General features: G+C 58.9%; 1 protein-coding gene across 5 annotated transcripts in view; it reads right to left on the minus strand.

Annotated features, from left to right (window-relative positions):
- Window positions 1-24,488, minus strand: part of NFATC1 (nuclear factor of activated T cells 1) — a 93,706-nt gene that overhangs the window by 65,347 nt on the left and 3,871 nt on the right. For 3 of the 5 annotated variants that reach the window (XM_061131243.1, XM_061131245.1, XM_061131242.1), the window contains exons 2-3: window positions 13,950-15,021; window positions 3,566-3,725 (exon numbers count right to left, since the gene is read on the minus strand). In XM_061131243.1, coding sequence (XP_060987226.1) covers window positions 3,566-3,725; window positions 13,950-15,021 — 1,232 coding nt within the window. Of the gene's footprint in view, window positions 1-3,565; window positions 3,726-13,949; window positions 15,022-23,422; window positions 23,758-24,488 lie in introns of those variants that run through there. The other 2 variants (XM_061131244.1, XM_061131246.1) reach the window with 1 other exon arrangement.

The following is a 24,488-nucleotide window of genomic DNA, read 5'->3' on the forward strand; positions in this document are numbered from 1 at the left end:
TTAAGGGAGGGGCCACAGGGGGCAGCGCGCCCCACGTCTGGGCACAGAGGGGCCTGCGACCTGCATACAGTTGCAGCCTCTGACTTTGCAACAAGCTGGGGGACGCAGACTCAGACTCGATGAGTTAGGTGTCCTAGGCGGGCGAGAAAGCCCCTGTCCAGCCCATACATGTGCTGGCCTCCTCCCCGCTCTGTGTGACAGTGGCTCTGACTGACGGCCTGGATGCTCCGGAAAAAAGCCTGGCTTCCCTCTGACCAGCTGACTGCAGAAGGGCCCGGGGGAGCGGCCGGTTCCCCGATGTGTGGATCAGCCTGACCAAGGCTGCGACGCCATGGTGGGAGGAGCCGCTGTGTCGGAGGATGTGCTAAAATAACTCAGCACAGAATAAAACTTTGTGGTTACCCAGCTTTCACAGCAACTGGAGAGAGTTTTCTATTTTCATTTGTTTTATAATTATCTGCAAATTCTATTTTTACCCAATTTGTGGTCCACTAACTGAAAAAGAAAACAAACCCTAAAAGCCCCTCTTCCTACCTGCTGCCTCAGCCCTGCACGTAGCTCCTCCTTGCCTCGAGATCAGAGGACTCGCCCTCGCAGGAGAGACAGCGAGCCAGGCTGACTTTTCTGTGGGGCCTGCGTTCCTTTTTCAGCTGCACGGTGCAGGAGGGGCCTCACCGTTTAGACCCAGAACCAACCGCTCCCGTTCCGCCTGCACTGAACTCAAGTCATTTTGGGGTATTCATGCTTGGGTGGGGCTTCCCTGGTGGCTCAGATGGTAAAGAATCCACTTTAAATGCAGGAGACCTGGGTTGGATCCCTGGGTTGGGGAGATCCCCTGAAGAAGGAAATGGTTACCCACTGCAGTCTTCTTGCCTGGGGAATTCCATGGAGAGAGGAGGCTGGTGGGCTATACAGTCCATGGGGTCACAAAGAGTCGGGCATGACTGAGCAACTAACACTTTCATGCTTAAGATGCTTCAAACGCTGTTTCAAGTTTCAGAATTCCTCCAGAACATCTCAGTTCTCTCTCTTGTCTACACTGAGAGGGTAATAGCATCTTGTGCCCCAAAGGGAATGGGAGCCTGGCGCCCTGGCCAGGGGTGGGGGGCACGTCCCCAGGACTGTGGCCACCACACTGAGGACACAGACACCCTCGCTCGGGGCCACAGCCATGCGCCTGGCGTCTCAGCAGTGCCCAGTCCACACGAGGCTCCCTGCCCTACAGGACAGCACGCCTGGCCGACAGAACGTATGAGGGAGGGGGCATTCGGCTGTTATTTCTCTGCTGCTTTATTTTCATTTTCTCTGTACTTAACAGCTATTTCCTCGCTTCTGTAATATAATGTCTTTTCCATTCAGCGATGCACTTTCTTCCAGTGGAAGCCGTAGCGGGAGGGGCCGTAAACACTATGTTTATGCCACTGGGCTAAGTGCAGGCATTGCCAACCTGCCTCCGCCCGGGAGGACCTGAAAGGCCATGGCCTGGGCACTGATGGGGCCCCTGCTGTACTTCTGAGTCAAGCCGCCAACCAAGTGGGTATTGATTGGCAATGAGTGCGTGGCTGCGAACATCGCCTCGTCATCCCGCAGACTCCAGGCCCTGATTGTTGCGTTGGTGGACGGCCACTTGTCCCTGCACCCTCCTGCCCTCAGCTTTATTTTTTATTTATCTAAATGGAGTGAAATACAAACAAGGAGTGCCTGCTGCCTTCCCTCCTGGCCTGCACCATTCCCTAAATGACAAGGCTGGGAGCCCGGGTCACGGTGGGGCCTAGACAGGGGTGGGGACCTCGAGGCCTGCCGCTCTCAGGGACAAGACGGCAAACGTGTCCGGCAGGACTGTCACAGGTTACAGCACAGGGCCCAGCAGGTGGTGTCACAGGTGTGACCGAACGCTGCCATCCACAGAGACAGCCCACCTGGGAGCTCAAGTTTATCTCCAGGGCTGGAGGGTGGCGGCAAGGCGGGTGAGGTCTGAGCACCAGCCCCGAGCATGCTGACTGCAGCTAAGCAAGCTGACCTCCCAGGGTGTGTGCAGGGGAGTGGCGCCCGGAGCCCACACCGCTCCCGCTTCCCCGACACTGCCTTGGCCCTGACACCCCATGGCAGGTGCCCGCTCCTCCGTTCCCAGCTGACAAGTGGCAGGTCCTGGCCAGCGTCCCAACGTCGGACCCAGGGCCTGGCCCCGGACCCAGTGGGGTGGGCAGGCCAGAGAACTCGCATCTTGAAGGGACGCGGCGAGGATGACCCTGCAGGTCGGGGACCACACTTTGGGAGCCGCTGCCTCCAAGGGTCCCAGGCTTCAGAGGGGAAAGCACAGTCTTTAGAATCAGCCTCTGAAAACTCTAAACCGGAGCAGAACCTGTGCAGACAGACCTCGCTTGGAATGAATCTGAATGTGGCCCAAGGTGACCTCGGTTGAGGCTTCAGGGACAGGGACCGTGGCCACATCCGGGGAGCAGCCCTGGGAGGCGGGACTGTGGGCAGGGAAGGGACGCCTGGGGGCTGGGGGATCGTTCTGAGCAGGGGGCGGACAGAGGGAGCTCTGTTCCCGCAGGGGTGGGGGTGGGCAGAGGGCCCTCGGACTGGGTTCTGACTCTCCCCAGGGCGGGAGGCCTCTGCCTGTCCTCATGCAGTGTGTGAGGCGCCCAGCACGTGATCTGGCTGTGCAGCGCCTGAGGCAGGAGTCAGGGACGAAGGGCAACAGAGCCGGACGAGAGACCGAGGGGGATTCTGAGCAGAAGCTTCTCTGTGGCTCGACCAGCCCCAGACGTTCATTCTTAGATTGTTACAGAAAGGTCCTGGAAGATGGAGCGCTCTTATTTCAAAGCTCTTTTTATTCTCTCTAAGATTTTCCTACTCCAGGACACCTTGAAGTGACGCAGCATCAGGGTCAAGTCTGTTAAGAGCCTAATCTAGGTGGCAGCCCTAGCCCACGCTGCCCACTGGCCACGGGGCACCTCCTTGGGCATGCTGTCTCTCCTTGGCTTCTCTCGCCCATCCTTTCTGAGTAAGGCATGCTCGGGGACCCATGGGGGAACGGGGCAGCGTCCCTCTGGACAAAGCAGCTGCCTGGCTGTGCCCCGGTCACTGTAGCCCCCACCAGGAGTCACAAGCAAAAGCTACGGCCACTCGCCCTCCTTGGTGAAAAAACACTTGGCAGCAACACCATCCAGCGGGTCCTCCTAGCTCCCCCAGGTCCAGGCGGGTAACCCCAACACCACCATCCAGGGAGCCCTCCTAGCGCCCCCAGGCCCACAGTGGTCACCCCATGGTCTCCAGGGTATCGCCCGCTCCCCGACCCTGCAGCAGCTCGCTGAAGAGAAGCCTCCTCCCCAGCATTACAGCCATACAGGGGCTGCAGGCAGCGCACCCTCGATCTACCCCTGTCTGTACCGAGCAGATTGGGACTCGAGTGGATATAAAATATTCAGCTAAACTGGCTGGGAGGTGAAGATTTTTTTAAGAACATGGAAAGCGCTGTTGGCTGTCACCGCAAAGCGGCCTCTGGGCTGAACCGGCGCCTCCCTGAGCAGGGCCGGCGTTGGTTGGAGCAGAGCGATACCTGCACGCTGGGGTGGCCCCCGGCTGACGCCTTCACAGCTCCGCGGCTGCCCTCCGTCTCGTAGTGGGCGCGGTGGTGGGACTTGGGCTGCACCTCGATCCTCAGCTCGTAGGGTCCTGAGTGTGACGGCAGCTGCCAGTCGAGAGCCGGCAGGGATGGGCTGAAATGGACACATGGAGCGTTAGAGGCATGGACGGCTTCCCACGCCCATGGACCCGGCCTGAGACGGCCGGGTGGCGCGTCCTTCTGGGTGGGTCTGAAACTCCCATCGGTGAGGTCACTGTGCTCACACGAGCAGCAGTTAAAGCTTCAGAGTTGATGGCCAGCTGACTGTGACAGACGCCCAGACCCTCTCAGCTCTTCACGACGAGGCTCCTGAATGCAATGGAAACCTCTTCCACACTCGACCCTAAACATTTTCCTTCTTTCATGGAAGGCCTAAAAATTATTTAACCTCCCCAATAAGATGGATCTTTTTAAAATCACAGCTCTATCAACCTGACCTGAGAAGTGGGCAGGCTGGTTCCCATTTCCCCCGCCCACAAGCCAGCTGTGAGCAGACCTGACACATGGTGGGTGTCTGATATGGCGATGGGTTTGCAGCAACCTCGCCCAGCCCCGTGCCCATGATCCACAGCAACCAAGACCTGCAGAGCCAAGGGAGCAGCAGGCAGGTTTGCAAGAGGAGCGGGGAGAGCGCCGGGCCACAGAACCTCCAGTCCCCCAGGGCAGTGGTACCAGGCCCATGTGAGGGGACCACATCTCCGTTTAGAACGTCCAGTGTACTAATCTATTCCCTTATACATACTGTCCATCTAAGTGAAAAGACGGTCCTTTGCTGTAAATAGAAGAGAAAGAGGTAAAAATAAGTAGAAGTTAGGTTCATCTGACTCCCAGGAAATTAAAACAGAAGGAGACTGAGAGACAGAAAGAGAAGTGGGGAAGGAGGATTGGAAGATCTGCTCCTCACCGTCCATAGAGGGCAAGGTCTCAGAGCCGCTCGGCGCTTGAGTATGGCCGGAAACAGAGTTGGGGAGTAACTTGCTCCTGAGTCACTGACAGAGCCAGCAACATGGCTGCACGCAGTTTAAAGTTAGAATGGCTCACAAAATAAATACTGTCACGCACAGACAATTAAAATTATTGTTTGAGGTTGGAAATTTTCAGCATGAATCTGGCAGCTCCACAAAAATGTAAATGTACCTCTGATTCAGAGAAAAGGCCTCAACCTGGAAGAAACATTCCAAGACGCGCCTGCCACGCCATCCTGACCCCTCGCGGCTCTGCCGCTAGAGTACCTTCCTCGGGTAACCCTAACCTGGAGCGGAGCCCCCATGGGACCCCGAACACCTGGAGGTTCTCTCGTGCGGCAGCCCCGTCTGCTGAGCCCAACGGATGATGTCAAACTCACCTCCAGCTTGATCTGATTTCTTAAAAGGTCACACTCAATGCAACGAAGAAAATGGTTAAATTCACGTCTGACCCCCAGCTGACCCAGCTGACCCGTGCAAACAGGAGCTGTCTTACATTCTCCACACACACAGATGTACATGTGTTACAATCAACCAGAGACACCACCTCCACGACTGGCTGCGTGTCTCTAAGCATTTCTACATAAAAGGGATGTTGTTTTGTTCAGTTGTCAAGTTGTGTCTGACTCTGAGACCCCATGGATTGCAGCACGCCAGGCCTCCCTGTCCCTCACCATCTCCCACATTTTGCCCAAGTTCATGTCCACTGAATCAGTGATGTCATCCAACCACCTCATCCTCTTAAAAAAAAGCCAGAGTATCACATCTATTTTATTTTGTTGATATATCCCTTTTATATCTTTTTACCTTTTTATACAGATATAAAAGGGCTTCCCAGGTGGCTCAGATGGTAAAGAATCCGCCTGTGATGCAGGAGACCTGGGTTCCATCCCTGGGTCAGGAAGATCCCCTGGAAGAGGGCATGGCAACCCACTCTGGTATTCTTGCCTGGAGAATCCCTCGGGCAAAGGAGCCTGGCAGGCTACAGTCCATGGGGTCGCAAGAGTCAGACAGGACTGAGCGACTAAACCCCCACCACTATTGACACCAGAGAGGTGAACGTCCAGTGTGAGACCCTGGCGGCCTTGCTGCCATGTCCCTGGCACAGACCCACAGCCTCTGTCACAGCACGAACCCTCAGGGCTCCTGACGCCTCCTGGGGGTCTGGCCCCCTGCACGGGGCCTGCTGGCTGTAATCTGGGCCAAGCCTCATAGAGAAGGGCACTCGAGGCAGCGTCTTCTTGCAACACTAATGGGCACCACAGAGGTGGTGACATACACATAAACACCTGAACCCCCAGTGGTAACATCCACCAAAGTGTCCGGGCTTCTAGGTGTCCCCTGATGTCTGATATGCATCTGACTACAGGCAACGAGGGACTCCAGGCCCAGGACTGGGACCTGCCGAGCCCCTCCAACTGAGCGCGGGGGGGGGAACAATGGCTCAGGTACCTGAGCAGACCAGGAGGCGTGGAGCCAGACTCCGACAGCCTCAGGGAAACCACGGGTCAGGGGGTCTGAACACTCACTGGGTGACACGGAGGGGTTATTTGAATCACACGTTAGTGACTAGTGTGATGTCTACTGGTGCCACAATTCGCGTCTAAACCTGAGCCCCCGTCTCTGGAAGACGCGCGCTGAACATTACTGGAAAGGTCACACAAGGTCTGGTAATGGGCGTGGGTGGGGGCAGGCAGGGGGACCCCAAGCTCCTCCGTCCGTCAGGGGTGGGTGTGGGCACCACGACTAGTCTCCGACATCGCACAAACTGAAAGAGCAAATCTAAGAAACACACACTCGAGTTTCCACGGTGATCTTCCAGGATGGAACCGGCAGGCACTCACGTTCCTTTTGGTTTACTAACATTAACAAATATGCCGCAGGAAACACTATTAGCTGTAAACCCCCCAAGCCACCCACTTCTCCACCTTCCTGCTCTTACCCTGTGAGCTCGGTGACTATTCCCTCGTCTGGCTTCACCTGAGCCTGGGCCCCCTGAACCTTCTCCCACGGAAAGGCCACGTCCACCCACGACAGGACGGTCCACACTGAATGGCTGTGCACGTGCCCCACGCCAGGGCCATGGACGAGCCTCAGGGAGCCCTGTGCTGTTACGTTCTCCTACCGTGTAGACCCCTGGGGCTGGAGGGGGCTGCTCTTCCAGTCCTTTCAATGTTGAATTTTTGAGAGCTAAAGCCCATATGAACCTACCACTTAGAAGAAAACTGCAAAGGTTTTAGAACTCAGCTGTTTCTAAAAGAGGTGAAGATACAAACTCTGAACTTGGCAGGGTTCAAATCTACCCGAAGGGGACCAGACCTGGAGGGGAAGGCCGTCACCCCAAGCTTGAAAGAAACGCGCTTTCCCAGGGTCGCAGCCAAGGGAAGGGCCGCTTGACTTACTTGCTTTGATTTTACTTTTTCCTTTAATTTTAAAAAAGGTCACGGGCTCAGTTCCCAGCTATTTAATGAAGCAGAGTCTCTGGGCTCCCAGACCGCTCTGGGCCGAGGCCGGGCCGGGACCACACACCTCGCCGGAGGCCCACCCCCCCCCCGGCAGGCAAGAAAGCGGCTCCCACTGAGGTCAGCTTCCTGGAGGGAGCCGGGCAAGGCTGACCTCTCCGTGGTGACCCTCAGTGGTTCTTGGGGCCCAGGGAACCGCCCTCAGGGAGGGGCTGGGGGTCAACCACGGGAAGGCCCAAGTCCAGGGCCGGCCAGGCTCTTCTGATGGGCCTGGAAGGAATGCAACGGGGGCTGTTCAGACAGGAGCTCTCACCCGGGTCTCAAGACGCTGTGGGCTGCCACCCCCAACTGTCGGGACGGCCTCCTCTGCACTGAGGGGACTTAGGGACAGGACTGGCCGAGGGGGCTGGCGGCCTAGAGGCGGCTAGAGAGGGGCTTTTACCAGGGTATTGGTGGGTGTATGGGGGCCGAAGGCCAGAGCTGGGCAGTAACGTACAAGGGGGCCAGTTGGGGGGGAAGAGACCCACTCATCCCCTGCCTGTTCTCGGGGTGCCACACGCAGAGCACCCCCACCCTGAGATTTTGTGGCCAGTGACCTGTCCTGAAGCCCAGGGTCCCCAGGGAGGCTCTGCCCAGGTCACACGGGCCCGAACCCCTCCTGAGCACCACCTCGGTCCCCAGAATCCCCGGAGCATCCCTGTGCCCCGGGACGGGGGCTCAGATGAGGTCAAGCCCCTGGGGGGTGCTGGCAGGGGGAGGCCACCCTCCCACATCCCCAGGGGCTCCGTCCATGGGCCCAGGCCTGCTCAGAAACTTGAGTTCAGTCACAGAGCTGGAACTTTCAGAGCAAGAATAGCGAGGCCACCACCTTGGATTCAGGAATTTCACAAAACTCTGTTGCTTTCAGGGGTTCCACCAACCAAGGTGTAGAGAATTCCAAGTTGCAGGGACTTTCTTCCAGCTTTCTGGAAAACCCCATTATCCTTACTCTGCACTGCCTCCCCAGCCCCACCAAACCCAGGTCTATCTCACGTGGGCCTCTCAGGCCCTGCCCCGCAGGCTCGATCCCGACAGTTCTGGCCACCCTGCGAACGGCTGCTTAAACCTCTGCACAGCCTGAGCAGGGTCATCCACCTCGACGGGCTGTGGAAACGGTGTGGCCGGAGTGACCAGGGCACCATGGCTGAGTGCGCCGGGGCAAGGCGCAGCGCTAACCAGCGCTTCCATGTGCCCGTGGCGGGGTGGGGTGCCTGCTGGGCACTCAGCACACTGACCAGACCTGGACGCAAAGCCTCTGGGCAGTTACTTTCTTCACCAAAAACCAGCTCAAGGCTGGGCGTGAAGCCCCAGCTTCCAGGAGGTTATTTTAGAAGCATTTATTCAAAACCCCATCACAACACATATATTTTTTGCTCATGAACCCGAGAAACAGTTGTCAATGAAGGCCCATTAATATCTACAGAAGGCCTAGTCTTAAATGTGACTAAGTTTCACCCTCTGTGGGACAGGCCCCGTATCTCCCTGGCCGCCTAACCCAGGTGCACTGCAGGTGCCTGGGGCCCCGACGAGCGCCCCGCACTCTCCTCGGAGGAAAATGTCTGGACAGAAAGAGCTCTGTTTTGTCTGTGGTCACTGGTGCATGCTGTCACTGGACACTTCCTCCCGGTCAGGCTCCTACCAGTTTGGGAAACTCAAGACTGGAGATCCCCGAGTGTGGCCCAGTCCTGCACGCATGCCACGGCCAGCCGGGTCCGAGCAAGAACAGGCCGGGAGCTGTCCAGATTCAAAAGCAAAACTCTTTGAGCACTTGTATTATCCACAAAGTCAACCAGCACAGATCTCAAAGCTTGACTTGAAAATCAGTGTATAAAGCCACAAAGACTCAAACTGTTTGATCCGCTCCAGGAATGCAAAAGTCCTTGAGATCCTTGTTCTCCTTTTCATAGCTAATAATACCAGACATTCACAAGTGAAATTGCTCAGTCGTGTCTGACTCTTTGCGACCCCCATTGACTGTAGCCCACCAGGCTCCTCCATCCATGGGATTCTCCAGGCAAGAATACTGGAGTGGGTTACCATTTCCTTCTCCAGGGGATCTTCCTGACTCAGGGATCAAACCCAGGTCTCCCGCATTGTAGGCAGACACTTTACCGTCTGATCCACCACGGAAGTCCAAACATTCACAGGATAACATCAAATAAAGCAACCGGGGGCTTCCCTGGTGGTCCAGTGATACAGAATCCACTGTGCAACGCAGGAGACATAGGTTCGATCCCTGATCCAAGAAGATCCCATGTACCACGGAGCAGCTAAGCCCGTGCAGCATAACTACTGCGCCTGCGCGCCTGGAGCCTTGCTGTGCCGCGAGAAGCCAGAGAGCCCAATGAGACAGGGGCCTCCGCTCGCCACAACTAGAGAAAGCCCGTGCACAGGAACAAAGGCCCAGCACGGCCAAAACACAAAATAAATAAATCTTTGAAAAAAAAATAAAAAGAGCAATCAGGCCCACATCCTCCACCTGCATCTCGAGGAAAGACCAAAAGGTGGAGAGAAGCCTCTGCCGCAAACCTGCAGATCTCAGCTGAACCCTCGAGGCTATGCCTTCCTGCCGGAAGTCAGTGCTCAGGGCGCTGTGTCCAGGGTCCACGGTGGACTCTGAGGAGCCAGAGAGAGCCTCCTCCATGAGAAGCCAGGTGCTGGGCCTCTGAGATCATCTACTCCTGCAGCGAGCGAGCACGATCTGCAGAAACTCGCAGCCCAGGCCCAACCCTGGCCACCAAGTTCACCTGCAGACGCCTCTGCACAGCTGAGGCCATGGTCAACCTCTGACCTCCTGAGGCCTAAGTCTGCCGGGCTCCCACGTCCCTGAGCAGCCGCCAACACCCTGGGAGCAGGACATGGACTTTGTAGAGAGGTCCCAACCCCCGACACCGCCACAGCCCCCAATCTAGCAGGCAAACACATCACGACTCCTGGGAGCAGGGGCCCAGCCAGGGGTCCACCAATCATGGCCTGAGTCCAGCCCCACCTGTTACCAGAGGGGCTGAACACTGGCCCGGGTACTGGGCCCCCCGGTCCTGTAAGTGCTTGGGGGATGTATGGAGACCACTCCACTCACCGGCTTCTTTCTAAAGCTTACTATCAGTGGCTTCATTTTACTGGAAGAAGGGTGTAAATTTTTTTTGTCCCTGCCTCATGTGGGATCTTAGATTCTGCACCAGAGATTAAACCCATGGCCCCTGCAGTGGAACTGCCAAGTCTTAACCAGGCGACTCGCCAGGCGAGTCCCTGCTGAGCTTCCTTTTGTGACCTCCAGATGACGAACTCCTCGGCCAGGTCAGAAAAGGGAAAATAACCCAGAAGCAATGTGTCCTAGACCTTGGGTGGGCTGGCCCGATGCAAACTGCCCGAGTGCAGACGGCTGGGGCCAGGGCAGTCATTCTGGTGGAATGATGTGCAGTCGGATTTGTTACCAGCGTACAGTTTTATTTAATCTTATCCCAAATTAGAATACACTCTGAAATATTCAGATAACTTAAAGATGCAGTCAATCAGCTGTAGCTTCATCAGGCTTCTGGGAGCTAAGACCTGGGTGTGGCACGAAGGTCATGGATATCATTAAAGTCATCAATTGTACCCAAAACCAAGAAGAAACCATGTCTGAAACACACTGACTGGGAGGCACAGCCCTTGGGTCACTGAACCCAGAACAAGCAGAGGCGTCATCACGCGCCCTCGCCCTCAGGAAGTCAATCCTGCAGTGGGGACTCTCCTGGGTCCAGTGGTTATGACTCCACAGCCGGGGGCTCGGGGCTGGTCCAGGAACTAAGACACCCCAAGCCTCGGGACACGGTTAACAAAGAAATAAGTCAGTAATGCTCAGATCACAACAAAGTTTCATCTGCAGGGATTTAATTCGATGCTGCTGCTGTCAGAAACGGCGCGTCTCAAAACGCTCTGCCTTCCCAGACCAGCTCCTTCCAGTCTTTTCCTCATGTAACCCTGCCCCTTGAAGTCACAACCAGAGATTGTGCTGGGCACAGAGACAGCACTGAGACCTCAGAAGTCGGGACTCTCCACCAGCCCATTCCAAAGGGCGAACAAGCTCCCTGAATGCATGCAGCGAGCCCTGGGTAAGGATGACGCCCTCACTGGGGCAGGAGCTCCAGAGCATTTGCTTGGACCAACAGAGGCTTACGCTTGAGCGCCTCCGGGACAATGACGGCCCCTGGAAGCCACCAGCGGGAGTCAGTCCACGGCCATCTCTGCCCTCTCCGCCACGGCCAGGGGCAGCGTCACTGTCAGCGCCGTGGGCGGACCTGCTTATTCTCAACCGAGGATAGGAGAGGGGAGCCCTCTCTGGAAAGGCCCCCCATGGCCTGGCTAACCAATCAGACAGACAGGCTTCAGACGGGTCACCTGCGACTCCCCTGCATCTCTCAAGCTTCAGGAGCAGAGCACTGTTCTGTCCAACAACACTGTTGATTCCACAAACACGACTCCTTCTGTGGCAGAAACTGGGAATCATCTTTGACCCCGTGGGCCTATTGGGAGGCTCCACACAGAACAGAAGGCCGCGCGTGCTGGAGGCAGTGATCCCATGGACCCCCACGTTCCTCAGGAAGAGACCCACGCCGCACACATTTCGTTAAAAAGTTCCCCTCGCTGGCAGGATAGATGTGGATGTGCCCAGAGGGACTGTCTGCTCCCACGGGGGCAGCGATGATCTGTCCTGATAAACCGCCCATCCCAGACCTTGGAGCCTGTCACCACCAGGCGCCTGGCCGTACAGCCTGAGACCCGCTGACACCGGGTGCCGCCCCCTCCCTGCACCAGTCCCTGGGCACACATGGCAACGTCCGAGGGCAGGAAGTGTGGTCACTACCCCCCAGGGCAATGGCACGACCTCTCCCTTCTCCAGCTGGCCCCTGGCGCCCGTGGACAGGATAACACAGAAAACATCGCCAGGGACCAGGAAACATATTTTGATGTGGAACCAGAACAGTGGGAAAAGTTGACTTCAAGCCTGGGAGGAAATGTGGGGCTTGTTGGCGCGAGCTCACAGGAGCTCTGGGGGCCGGCACCCAAGGGGGCCTGGACCGGGAGACAGAGCAGAGTACTTGCCCGTGGAGCTGTCACCAAGACCCCCGAGCAGAGACGAGGCAGCACTGGTGCTTTCCATCGCTGACAACCCCTCAGAACCATGCACGTTCCCATGGGCATCCCACCACCGGGGCTCGGGAAAGCTGCCCCATCCACCTGGGGTCTCAGGCCAAGCCGCTCCCCCCAGAGGCTCCAGGATGGAGTCCTAAGCTGGGACAGCAGAAGACCCCCGCGCCTGCAGGCTCAGTCTTTACAGGGGCCGCCAAGTTAGGGCGAGCCCCCGGAGTGGTCCTGTCCAATGACCACAAAAGGAGCTAAACACCTGGACCGTGGGCTCCAAGTCCCAGACCGCAAGGAAGGCACGTCTGCTATTTAAACTGCCCCATCAGTGGGGCTGGGTCCCAGCAGCTCCTGGAGATATGGGATCACGGTCTCCTCACAAACCCTTAGGACCTTCACGCCAATGTCACCATGCAAGTTCACTGAAGCCTCATTCTAAACTGGAGAAGGATGCTTTGATATATTTTTTTTTATTTAAATAATAATTATAAGGAGGGCATGAATAAAAATTCTTACATTTTACAATGCCTCCAAATGGATTTTTTTAAACTTCCACATTCATGAATGAAATCCAGGTTCTAAGATACACCTGACAGTAACGTAACTTTGGAAACGCCAGCTTTTTCAACTTCATGTGGATGCATCCTGAAGCCGGTCAAGACCCATCACGGCCCCCTTGCCCCCTGGCTCTCGACTGCTACCCACGCCAGCGGAAAGGAAGTGTTCAGCTTTAGAAACTCACCCTTCACACCGCTTCTTTGCCACAAGCTTCTGTAAAGGTTTGGCACCGAGAACTAAACTGTCCACTTACAGCTCTGACTACATCTTTAGTTTAGAAAAAAGGGGGGTTCTGAACAGAACACAGAAAGCTCTGTAACAAGTAACACCCTGATTCACTCTCCTCAAGGTCTGGACAGGACGGCTGGAAGCCACAAGGCCCAACACGCAGTCCTACCTCCAGAACCAAACAGGAGAAGCAACAAGCCTGCAACACCCGAATCCACAGGCAGAAGCTTCCTCCCGGGAGGAGGCCACAGCCCTCAGCAGAGCATGGGCCTCCAGGGAGGGCCTGTGCGCATGGCCGACACCTGACCAAAGTCCTGGGGCAGAAAGCACTCGGCTAGGGGTCATTAGTGGTCCACCTGCTGGGAAAGCTGTTTAGTTAAAAATAAAAACCCCGGGCTGAGTGAATGGACCCAACGGAGCAGCAGCAGCAGCCCCAACACCGTTAAAAAGAAAAATCAACAGCCCAAAACATGGCTTGGAGGAGCTGGGGCTCCTGCCAGGCGGCGGTCTCTGAGGAGGGGGACGTGTCGCTCCCAAGTCAGCAGGGCTGGTGCGGGCGCAGGCGGGCTGCTCCGGGGAATTGTGAGCAGGGCCCCATCTGCACCGACCGTGCAGTGACAGCAATTAGGTGTAAGCAGGGGAGGCGAAAACACAGACGGGAGCCGCGCCTGGCTTTACAGAGAGCAAAACAAAAACCAAGCCCGAGTGTTCGTAAACCCCAAGACGGCTGAGAATGTGCCCAAAGGTCCCCCTAGCACCGGAGAACACGGCCTCATCTGGACACCGGCCTTTAGGAAGGAGAGAACGCGTGAAGATGAGGTCTCTGGCCCTCAGCCAACGTGACCAGGTCCTGAGAAAGGGAGATTCAGACACAGACACAGGCCGGAGAAGGCAGAGGGATGCCGGGAGGCTGCAGCCCTGCCTGCCCACCCGCCCGCTCACCTGGTGTAGGACGCGGGGGACCGTGGCCGGGCCCATGGGTACGGGTGCTGCGGCACTGACAGGTACTGGTCACAGAAGGCGCCCTTGCGGATGTGCTGGAAGGCCGCGAACTCCTCGGGCTGGAAGTCGGGCGTGGGCGGCGTGGCCCCCAGGTCCTCGCCCGCCGGCTCCACCTTGAGCGCCACCGCGGGCGAGTGGTCCAGCGTGGTCTTGCGGGCCTTGAGCGGGACGCCATCACCCAGGTCCAGGCTGCCGTCGGTGCTCAGGGCGTTGATGGCGGCCACGATGGCAGAGCTGGTGTACTGCGTGGTGTTACCCAGCCACGTGTCATCGGTCACGCTGACCCGCGGCGAGCCCTGTGGGGACGGCGTGGGCGACGGGTGCGGGGAGCAGGACAGCTGCCGGCCGTTGAGCCCATACTTGCGCTTGTTGCAGGGGGATGAGGGCCTGGACGTGTGGGCCCCCAGCCAGCTCTCCTCAGTGACGCTGGTGCGGGGGGAGGTGGAGGGCGAGTGCCGCGGGGACCCGAGCAGGCCGCAGGCCCCCAGGCCACGGGGGAAGCCCTCCTCGGGGTCTGTGGTCTTGGGGGACACGCAGGGGGACTGCCAGGGGGACGTCTGTGGGGACGCGTATGGGTATGAGAAGCTGGACTCGTAGGACGAGGCCTCGGAGTTGCAGCTGCGGGAGGACAGGCTGCTGGCGGGGCTCAGGCAGGAGGGGTCGCGGTAGGCCTCCAGGCTTGGCAGGTTCAGCGTGGCCGTGGATGGGGACCGCTTGGGGAGCACGTCCTCCACGTCCACCTCATGCAGGAATGAGCTGCTGTTGTGCTGCAGCCCCAGGTAGGAGGTGATCTCGATGCGCGGGCTCTCAAGGGCCGGCGCCCCGTTGGGCCCAACGCCGCCCGACGACAGGATGCAGACGGAGGGCCCGCTGTCCACCGCCCCTCCGTAGCCCACGGTGGAGCCGCCCGCGGCCGAGCTCTGCAGGTTGTGGCATGGAGCAGGCAGCGAGGGATGCACTGCAGAGAGGGGCAGGCCCACACCCAGGCCGGGGGTGGTGTAGTTGTAGTGCTCTGGAGGGAAGAGGGAGATGGTGAGGGCCTGGACCGGGGGTCAGGGGCCCACCCCCAGACCCCCACCCCCGACCCCGACCCAGCAGGCCACTGAGACAGGCCCCCCACCCCCGACCCCACAGGGCACTGTGACGGGCCCCCCACCCCTGACCCCAACCCCTGACCCTGCAGGCCACTGAGACGGGCCCCCCACCCGCGACCCCAACCCCTGACCCTGCAGGGCACTGGGAAGGGCCCCCACCCGCAACCCCGACCCCGTAGGCCACTGAGACAACCCTGCTACTCATCCGCCCTGGCCTCACCCTCAGGCCCCCCTCCGGCTCTCTCCACTCCTGGTCTCACACTTGGTCACGCACCCGCTGGGGCTTCCATCTGCCCACACGTCCTTCCTGAAGAGCCGCACGCTGGGCCCCCTTTTTTGTGCTTCTTCTACTCGAACACTGCCTCCCCCAACCACCCTATCCCAATCCTAACCCCCCCAGCCCGACACGCATGTCACCCTCCCCCACTTTATTTTCCCTCCGTAACGTTGATCATCCATCATATCTCCCACCAGAGGAAACCACGGGTCTCAGGGTGGGGGCATCAGAGCCACCCCAGTGCGCCCGGTGGTCCACTCCTGTTTCCAGTCCAAATGGTGCTGATTTGATCAATTCAATGAACAGATGGACGGGGTTTAGACCCAGACTGTCAGACCCTGTAACAGACTGATCACCAGAGACAAAGACAGCTGAGGTGAGGGCACAGACTCGGGGTCTCTCACACAACCTCTGATAGTGACTCGGGGCCCAAGAACCTGTTCAAAAGAAAAGCGAAGTGTAGGGGTATCGATGCACAGCCATAATTTAGATCTTTACGGGCTAATTATAACCTCAGTAAAATATATGTAAAAAATCATTACTAGTGTAATTAGTCACTTTTAGCAGCAAAGCCACACCCCTGGACTTCCGATTTGAACAGACGGTTCATAACTGCTGCTTCCTCATGACCGCAGCCTGGAGCCAAGTCTCCCAAGGTCTCTGAATAATGGAGCCACTTGAGGAAACCCTACACCACCTCCCGGGCCCAGCACACTGGCCCGGAGATGCTTCAGCCAGCCTCCAGGCTTCTGAACCTGCCTGGACAGACCCCAGAGCTCAGGGACCTCGAAGTGCAGGCTCGAACACCACAGATTTACCAATGGCAACGGGTCCAGCTCCCCAAATTGGGGGAGATCTATTTCCATCCTCGCTTATCTCAGGAGTCTGCGACCACCCTCTGGTAACCCAGGCCCTTACCATCCTTGCTAGTGAGGAGCTCCGGCTTTTACACTCTGAAATACCGTCCCATCAAACCCTGTTCTCAGCTGCCCCCCAAGAGGGGGGCAGGCCCCACCCCACCCCCGGGCCTCGCAGGCAGGCTGTCTTTCGAGGAGAAGGCGTCCAGATGCTCAGAGTCGCTGCCGGAATCTAAATGGCCCCAGAGCGAGGCTGAGCAGGACGAGAACGGGGAAACTGCAGCTGAGGGAATCGAAGCTCCGGGGGGGAGGAGGTGGGGGGTAAGCGGATCTGCAGACACCATCCCCCACCCTGTCATCCCCATCTCAACCTGCCCCCACGCTCCCAAGGGGGACAGAGGGACCCTCCTGGGGCTGACAGGCGAAGCTGCCCTTAACTCCTCACACCAACACCCGCAGGCTCACCGACACTTCAACACAAAAACCATGGTGAGACTCAGATTGCCATCTTTGTAAAAACCTCCAGGAAGTTAACAACCCTACAAAGCCATGTCCAGAAGAGACGGTCAAGACTTCTGAGAAGCAGCTGGCCCGTGGGCTGCAGGTCAGGCCACTGAGGCCCTGGATGAGCCTGCCCACCCCGCAGGGAGCCCTCAGGACAGGTGTGGAGGCACCCACCTCAGCCTGGGTCGGCGGAGGCCCTGGACACATAGGGGCTGGGGCAGCAGGTAGGGCGTCTCCCATAGGAGGCCCCGGGGCCCCTTCGAGGGTCGACCCTCAGGGCAGGACCGACTGGACAGTGGCGTCAGTCAGAATCCTCATTGCCGCAGGAGCCTAAGTGCGGCTCTGTGCTCCTTCCCAAAGGCGTCCAGCAGATGCGCCCGCAGGACCAAGGGCCCCTCTGGCCACAGCAGTGCACTCTGTATGGACGTCCCAGCCACGTGCAGACCTCCCGCTCGGAGGGTCCCCTTCACCACGGCCCAGAACTCCAGACCATTCTGACCAGAGCTGCTCGTTCAGAAAACAAACAACTGTTCCCAGCGCTGGTGAGGCTTCAGGTAAGAAGTCAGACGTCGACCAGCCCAACCGAAAGCAGGCCGGCCGGCCGGGTTGGAGTGTCCAGCAGCACCACCTGGACTGTGAGACGTGATGAGGACTGTGATCGACGAGCAGAACAGCAACAGATTGTGCTATCCGTGCACATGGCAGGGATTTCTCAGCAAGGGGCTGTGCCGTGTTCAGCGTGTCCCCAGACCACCGGCGAGTTACAGAGGCAGCGCGGGGGTCAGCGAGGACCGGCCTCCTCCCAGGCGGGTCCTCTGGACCACCGGTGCAGCACCTGGCTCCATCTCAGGGGTGGGGTCGCCCACCCTGGCCCCTGCTCCCCGCCCACAGCCCACATACAGGCCCCTCTGCCAGCGTGGTGGTCACACTGTGCCCTGAAGCAGAGGAACAGGCCAGCCTGGCCCAGCACCTGCGGGGGCCCCTCCCCGGGGGCAGCAGCTGCTAGGCGAGTGCGCTCCAGTGCCTCTGTGACGTCCATCCTGGAGGCGGCCCTGTCCGGGTGGCCGGGACACCACTCGGGCCCCCAGGTGGACGCAGCCCCCAGGCCTAGCTGCCCCAGGAGGAGACACTGTGTGGCAAACCCGACCCCTCGCTCCGGGGCACTGTGGCTCACTGCGCTCTCCTCTGTGTGCAGCACACAGACCGTAGCACTCAGCGAAGGGACTTCACTTCCAAGACAAGCTGCCAACTCCAGGAGGGGAGCCCAAGCAGGAGGCTGACGGGAAGTGCACACAGCGCGCAAACTAGGCGCAGCGGGCTGGCAGGCCACCCCCAGTTCCTGGAGCCCACGGGGCCTTGACAGGGTCTAGAGAACAGATCCCACGCATCCTGCTCAGCCAAACAATATGATGCAAATCTGTCATTTATTTTAGGACTTACAGCTGATCTGACCCCTGAACTACCATTTGTTGGCAGGAAGGTAATTTTAGGAATTAGAAGAAAAATCCTGCAGTTAGCAGAACAAGTCCTGGCCCCACCACCATCTGCCCATAGGACTCTACCACGGCCCGTGGCCCGAGGGGGCGACTGGCGCAAGGGTCAGACCCCCAGACCTCCCAGGAGTGCCACTGTTTAACCCAGGTCTGTTGAGAGCCACAGCTCAATGAGGAAAAGACAGGCATGAGCCTTTACTAGAACACAAACAAGACCCCCTACGCATGAGTTTTCCTTAAATACATTATGAAGAGAAACCCCTAAGTGCCTGAACTTTGTTCTGAGCTCAGCCAGAATCTGGGATGAAGACCTCCCTTGCAGGACGAAACGCCCACAGGTCGCTGCCAGCCCGCCCAGGCCTGCCTACCCTGGGGGGCACCTCCCTGCTTCCCCACCCCACTTCCACCCAATCTGGGCTTAACCGTTCAAATCTGAGTTCTTTAACTATTCAAAGGGATTACATTTACATGGGATGAAAATATTTTCAGTGACTTTCTTAAAATCCTGAGATGCCCAGGCTGATTCACGTCACGTCAGGCGGCACCGAAAGGCTCAGCACCCACGACACGCACTTTCTGCCGCTGCCTCTGGAGCCTGGCTGCCCGCCAAGGAGGGTCATTAACTCACAGCGCAGGAGTCTAGGCGAATACCAGGGAGAGCCTGTTCAAAAAGCCTTAACGTACGGGCATTCATGAAACTGTGTCTCATCTCTGAAGACAGCCACAGCCCCGCCTCCAGAGTGCCGACCCCGTCCTCTTGGGGAACACAGAGCTGGATGCCAGCGTGGACCCAGGGGACAATGCATGGCTCCCGGTCCGTCCAGCGCCCACGGCGAACTCCACCCACAGCACGTCCAACAGGCCAGCATAGGCAGGAGTGTTTCCTCTCATTCTGAAAAACCACTGATTCTAGAACCATTCAATCGTGCTAGGTCTGAACAACCAGTACTCTGCCTGCAGGGCAGGAGACCCTGGTTCAATCCCTGGGTCGGGAACATCCCCTGGAGAGAGAATGGCAACCCACGCCAGCATTCTTGCCTGGAGAATCCCATGGACAGAGGAGCCTGGCCAGCTACTATCCATGGGGTCGCAGAGTCAGACACGACTAAGCAACTAACACTTCACTGAATGATCACCAAAAAAGGTTGTCTGGTGTCCCTCCACTATGGCCAACTGCATCCCGGCAGGCTCCTGACTGCTCAGACCCTCCCTGCCAGTGAGGTCAGGACCCCTCACCCTTCCGGGGGAGCAGCAGGGACAAGGACGCACGGCTGGCCGCAGTCCCCCCACACCCACCGCAGCTGCATCTTCACAGCACCTCACTCCTGTCGGTCACAGACTCTGAGAGGGAACGCGACACGCGACTTCTGTTTTTCATTTTAAGGAACATCCCCTTCAGCATTTGCTGGGGTTGAACCGCAGGACACGAAGCTAGAAATAGAACTGGAAGCAGCCTGGCAGCCAGGCCCGGCCTCCCCACGCCTCGCCATGTCTCCTCTCCCGGTGGCGGGTGTGGCCCCACAGGGCTAGATTAGAGCTTCGCAGGTAGTGGAGACAAAACTAAGCAAAACAAAGCCACTCCTCGCCAGGACCTTCCTGTGAGGAGCCGCTGACTGAGCAGGGGCGGCCAGGCCCGCGGGTGACAGACACACAGCTTTGAGGGCCAGTCAGCCACCTGCAAGGCAGACGCTTCAAGAGGCAGAGCAGCCGGCCGTCTCGACCTCCCGAGGCCCACGGCTCCGAAGCCCGGCCTCGCGCCTCAGGTCTTCCCGCTCCAGGCCCCACGTCGAAGGGGCCAAGACATCCCCAGGCCGACTCGCCCCGGGCGCTTCCTCCGACAAACTCCACGGAGGAGTAAAACATCCTCTGGACAAAGACCCCAGTGGTGGAGTGTCTCTGGAGGTCTGAGCAAACCGAGGCCATGGGCCCGCTGGCTGGAGGCGCAGGCGCGGCGCTCGGCCTGTGGCCCCGCGTCAGCCGGCACGCTGGGTTCTGGGCCCAAAGCCCGGCGGGCCCCAAGCAAGCAGGACACGTGGGCCTCTGGGGCCTCCACGCCACCACCGTCACTGAGGAGGGCACTGACAATAAAAAGTCCAAGTCTTCCTTTTCTCAGGAACCGTCCCCTTTCACGCAAGAACCGTGGCCCCCACTGCACAGCAGCAGTCAGGGCAGCGAGGGACCCGCCCCCAGGCCGCCAGGAGGCCCCGCCCATTTCCTCCTGAGTTGCCACGGTGACAGCCCCAGCTGGGCGGCCAAAATAACTTAGAAAACAGGAGCCCGGGGCGGGAAGCAGGACCACGCCCGCCCGGCCCACAGCAGAGCAGCTATTTCCTGAGACCCGGAGGGAAGCAGCAGCAGGAAGCCCCCCCAGGAGGGAAGCCCCCAGCCAGCCTCCTCCCCAGAGGGGCCAGGGCAGCCCCTGTTGGGCAAACAACACCCTGCCCAGACCAGGGCGGGTTATTTTTAAAACTCTGCTTGCTTTCTTCCAACAAATGGTGACTATCTGCACCTGCCAAGCTCTCTGCACAGAAAGAACCCCAGCACCCACGGCCCCCTCGAACGCGGGGGTTCTTGTTCTCTAGAGCAAGAGGTGGCGTGAGCGACAGGTGACAGGTGAGAAGATGCCACCCTCACTCAGAATGATGAGGGCGAGGGGCCCTGTGGTCAGGGCTGGCCGAGTCCTTTTGAGAAAGTGCCCATTTGGGGCTGAGTATAATAACTTCCCAAGCTCTGTCACCTTGCTTCACAATCAACCTCAGAATTGGTCAGTCATTCACTTATTTCTATCCAAGTTCATCCCAGAAATAACGTGAAGTCATTTGTCACCCATTAAGAGCTGAAGAATTTAATATAACAATGTAACCATTAACTTAATAATTGCAATGTAATGTTAGTAATTAATAAGAGCAAGAAGAATGTACTTTATTCATAACTTCTGAAACTTAGAAGCAACCAAGATGTCCTTTGGTAAGTGAATGGATCAACTGTGATCCATCCAGACAAGAGATATTACTCAGCACTAGACTTATCAAGTCAGGAAGAGGCCTGGAGGAGACACAAGTTGAGTGTCACTCAGTGAAAGGAGCCAATCTGAAAAGGCCGCACCCTATGCGTCCAGCGTCCCAACTGTAGGATGCTCTGGAAAAACTAGGGACACAGTGACCAGGTCAGTGGTTGGGGGCCAGGGAGGGAGGATGAACGGGGGCGGGGCAGTGAAAGTGCTCTGAAGGACTCCTCTATGGTGGACACGTGTCGTTACACATTCATCCAAACCCACAGGATTAAACACCTAGAGGGAACACTATGTAATCTACAGACTTTGGGTGATGGCGTGTCCATGTAGGTTCACTGACTGTAACAAACATCCCATCTAGGGGGGAATGTCAATAGTGGGCGGGCTGTGCCTGTGGGTGCAGGGGGTACACAGGAAATCTCCATACCTTCCTCTCAATTCTGCTGTAAACCGGCTCTAAAATAATCGTAATAAAAAGTAGGAGCGTCTCTCACATAAATAGATAAAAAGGGATGCTTTCTTCTAACGCCATGACAAGGTGAAGGCACCACCTCTTCTCTGCCCAGACCTCTCTCCAGCTACCTGATGCCCCTCCACCAAGGCCTGGTGAATGCTGGGCCCCAAGTGCTGGTATCCTGGAGGCCTTCCTGCAGGAGGCTTTCTTGGGACTGTGGTCCCTGGAGGCTGGGGTGGGTGGGGGTATACATTTGGCAACGATGCTGAAAGAGCACCTTGAGAATGTTGCTCAACTTGCTGTCAGGGGAGCAGACATGCACAGAGACTGAGGGGGCAGCGGGGCCTTCCCCCCACTGCAGGGGACTCCCAAGCCCAGGCCTCTGCTCTGACCAGGTTAGCCTTCTGGGGCGGCAGAGCCTGAGGACACAGGATGTGCGTGGCACTCCGTCCTCACCCGGCTTTCACACCCTGGAGCAGTCAGGGGAGCAGTTCACACATCAGGCCTCTCGTCAAATACATCTGCTAAGAAGACTGGAAAGAGAGCTGGATACCGAGGGAGAAAGTCTGCTAGTGGAAACAGCCCAGACGGCCCAGCCAGAACCTGCGTCCAGACAGCCAAACCCAAGCGAGTACAGAAGGCCTGCGGGGCCCGCTTCTCCACCTCGAGCCTCACATCTGTTCAGAAGGCTGCCGGGCTCTCCCACCCCCGCCTGCCTTGGCTCCCGCCCACCCAGAGGCCTGGGGACCCCCAGCCCAGGAAGAGGGAAAGGGAGGCCATCCAGGGAAGACTGATTCAGGCCACCTTGGCCTGGTTGGAACATTCGTGTTTTTAAAAAACGAGGAGGACGCTGCAGTTTTAAAAGAGGGGTGGTGAATGATACGGAAAATATTATACAGTCATTGCAGAGCTGGGCGCCCAACAGTGCCAAGCTGCTGGGCTCAGCTTCACCACTTCCCCGCCACGTGGGCAGGGCCAGAGAGAGTGTCCTGAAGACAAACAAGAAAGGAGGCCGACAGGGGACACAAGAGACAGGTGGGGGACCAGGCTGCAGGGAGGGGCTCCGGGCTCCCTCCACTTGGGGCGGCCTCCAGCTCAGGCCGTCTTCATGCAAAACTGGGTGACTGCTCAATGTCTCATTCCTATTGGAGAGTACGCACCCGTCCCGGGGGCTAGAGGGTTCCTGCATCAGCTGCTTGTTTAAGTAGAACCTTTAGTTTTGACATAGAAGAGAAAATGAAAGAAAGAAAAGGCCAGGGAACTTGGTGGTCGCAGGGCCTGAAGGCTGGTTCCCTTGGGACTTTTCTTGGCCAGGCAGGAGGTTTTGGCCAGGCGGGAGGTTTTAGCCTTGAGGGCACAAGGAGCCTGGAGGGCAGAGGTAGGGGCTCCAGGCCCCTGCCCTGCGGGACGTCCAAGTCCAGGGCCTGACTCCCTGTCCCCTGGCAGGAGCAGCACCCACCGCGCCCTAAAGAGGAGGCCCCTCCACGGGACGGCGCCTGGAGCCTGGCGCATTTGGCTGGGCGACCCTATGACCCCAGAGGGCCTCCCCCCGCCGCCCCGCTCTCCCCTCAGTTTGACCTGTTTTCTGCCCTGGCGCCGCGGAGGGTGGGACGGAGGCCGGGGGGCGCCACGGGCAGAGGGGCTGGAGCCGGGCGCGCCTCCAGACAGGGCCCCTCCCGACCCGGATCCGCCGCCCGCCCCGCGCCCGGCCGCGCACCCACCTGCGGGGGCCGCGACGGCGCCCTCGTCGCTCTGGTTAAACTCGAAGAGGAAGTCAAAGTCGAACTCCTGGTCCTCCTCCAGCCCCGTCATGTTGGGTCGGGGGTCAGAGGGCCAGGGCCGGAGTCGGGGTCCGAGTCCTAGGTCAGGGGTCCGAGGTCAGGGTCGGTATCAGATTCGGGGTCCGGGGTCTCATCGGGTCTGGGGTCGAGGCTGGGTCGGGCTCCTAGGTCGGGGTCAGGCTGGGGTCCGGGATCGGGGTCTAGTGTCGGGGTCCCGGGCCGGGCTCCGCGATCGGGCGCGGGCCGCGGGCACCTGTGGTCGCGCCGCCGGGGCTCGGCTGCGCCCGAGCTCAGCCGCGCGTCCTCGGTAACGTGACTCCCGCGCCCCTCCCCCCGGCCCTCCCCCGCCGTGCCCCTCCCCCCGCTGTTTCCGGGTTTACATAAACAAGCGGCTCGCCGGCCGCCGGCTTCCGAGTTTTAAATAAACTCTCCCCGCGAGCCGGAGCGCACGCCTTTCACTGGTGTCCCGGCTCCCCCAGCCCCCACCCGTGCCCGGGGGACCCCCAGGAAGCTCTCGGGGTCGGCCCCCCTGCGCGAGGGAGATCCCCGAGTGCCACCAGGGTCCGCGCTCGGGGGGTGCACTGGTGCCGGAGAGGGGGCACACGGGGGCTCCGGCCACCTCGGTCCGCCCGAGAACCCATGCGGCGGGTGCCAAGTGGACAGAAGCTGGGGGTGCGGACGGGACCAGGCGGTGGACCCCCGCCCACCCGCAGCCTCGCTCGGGGAGGCGGGCGCAGCGAGCGGCAGCGGCAGTTCCACCGGGGAGGGGCGCAGAGTCCGGGACGCGCGGCCCTGACCACAACGGCTCAGCTGAGCGGCCGAAGGAACCTTCGGGCGGCCGCCGGCCCCTAGGATGGGGAGCCCCCACCTCCGTCCTGCCGGAGCCCCGCAGGCCGGGCCGGCTCAGAACCCCTGGGTGGCAGGGCCGGCTTCTAGAGGAGCAGCTTCTTCCCCAACCCGCACGCACGACACTGGCTCCGGCCCGTGCAGCTCAGATCACCCCACC

Source organism: Dama dama, chromosome 27 (assembly GCF_033118175.1).
Source record: "Dama dama isolate Ldn47 chromosome 27, ASM3311817v1, whole genome shotgun sequence".
In the NCBI taxonomy this organism is placed as follows: Eukaryota; Metazoa; Chordata; class Mammalia; order Artiodactyla; family Cervidae; genus Dama; species Dama dama.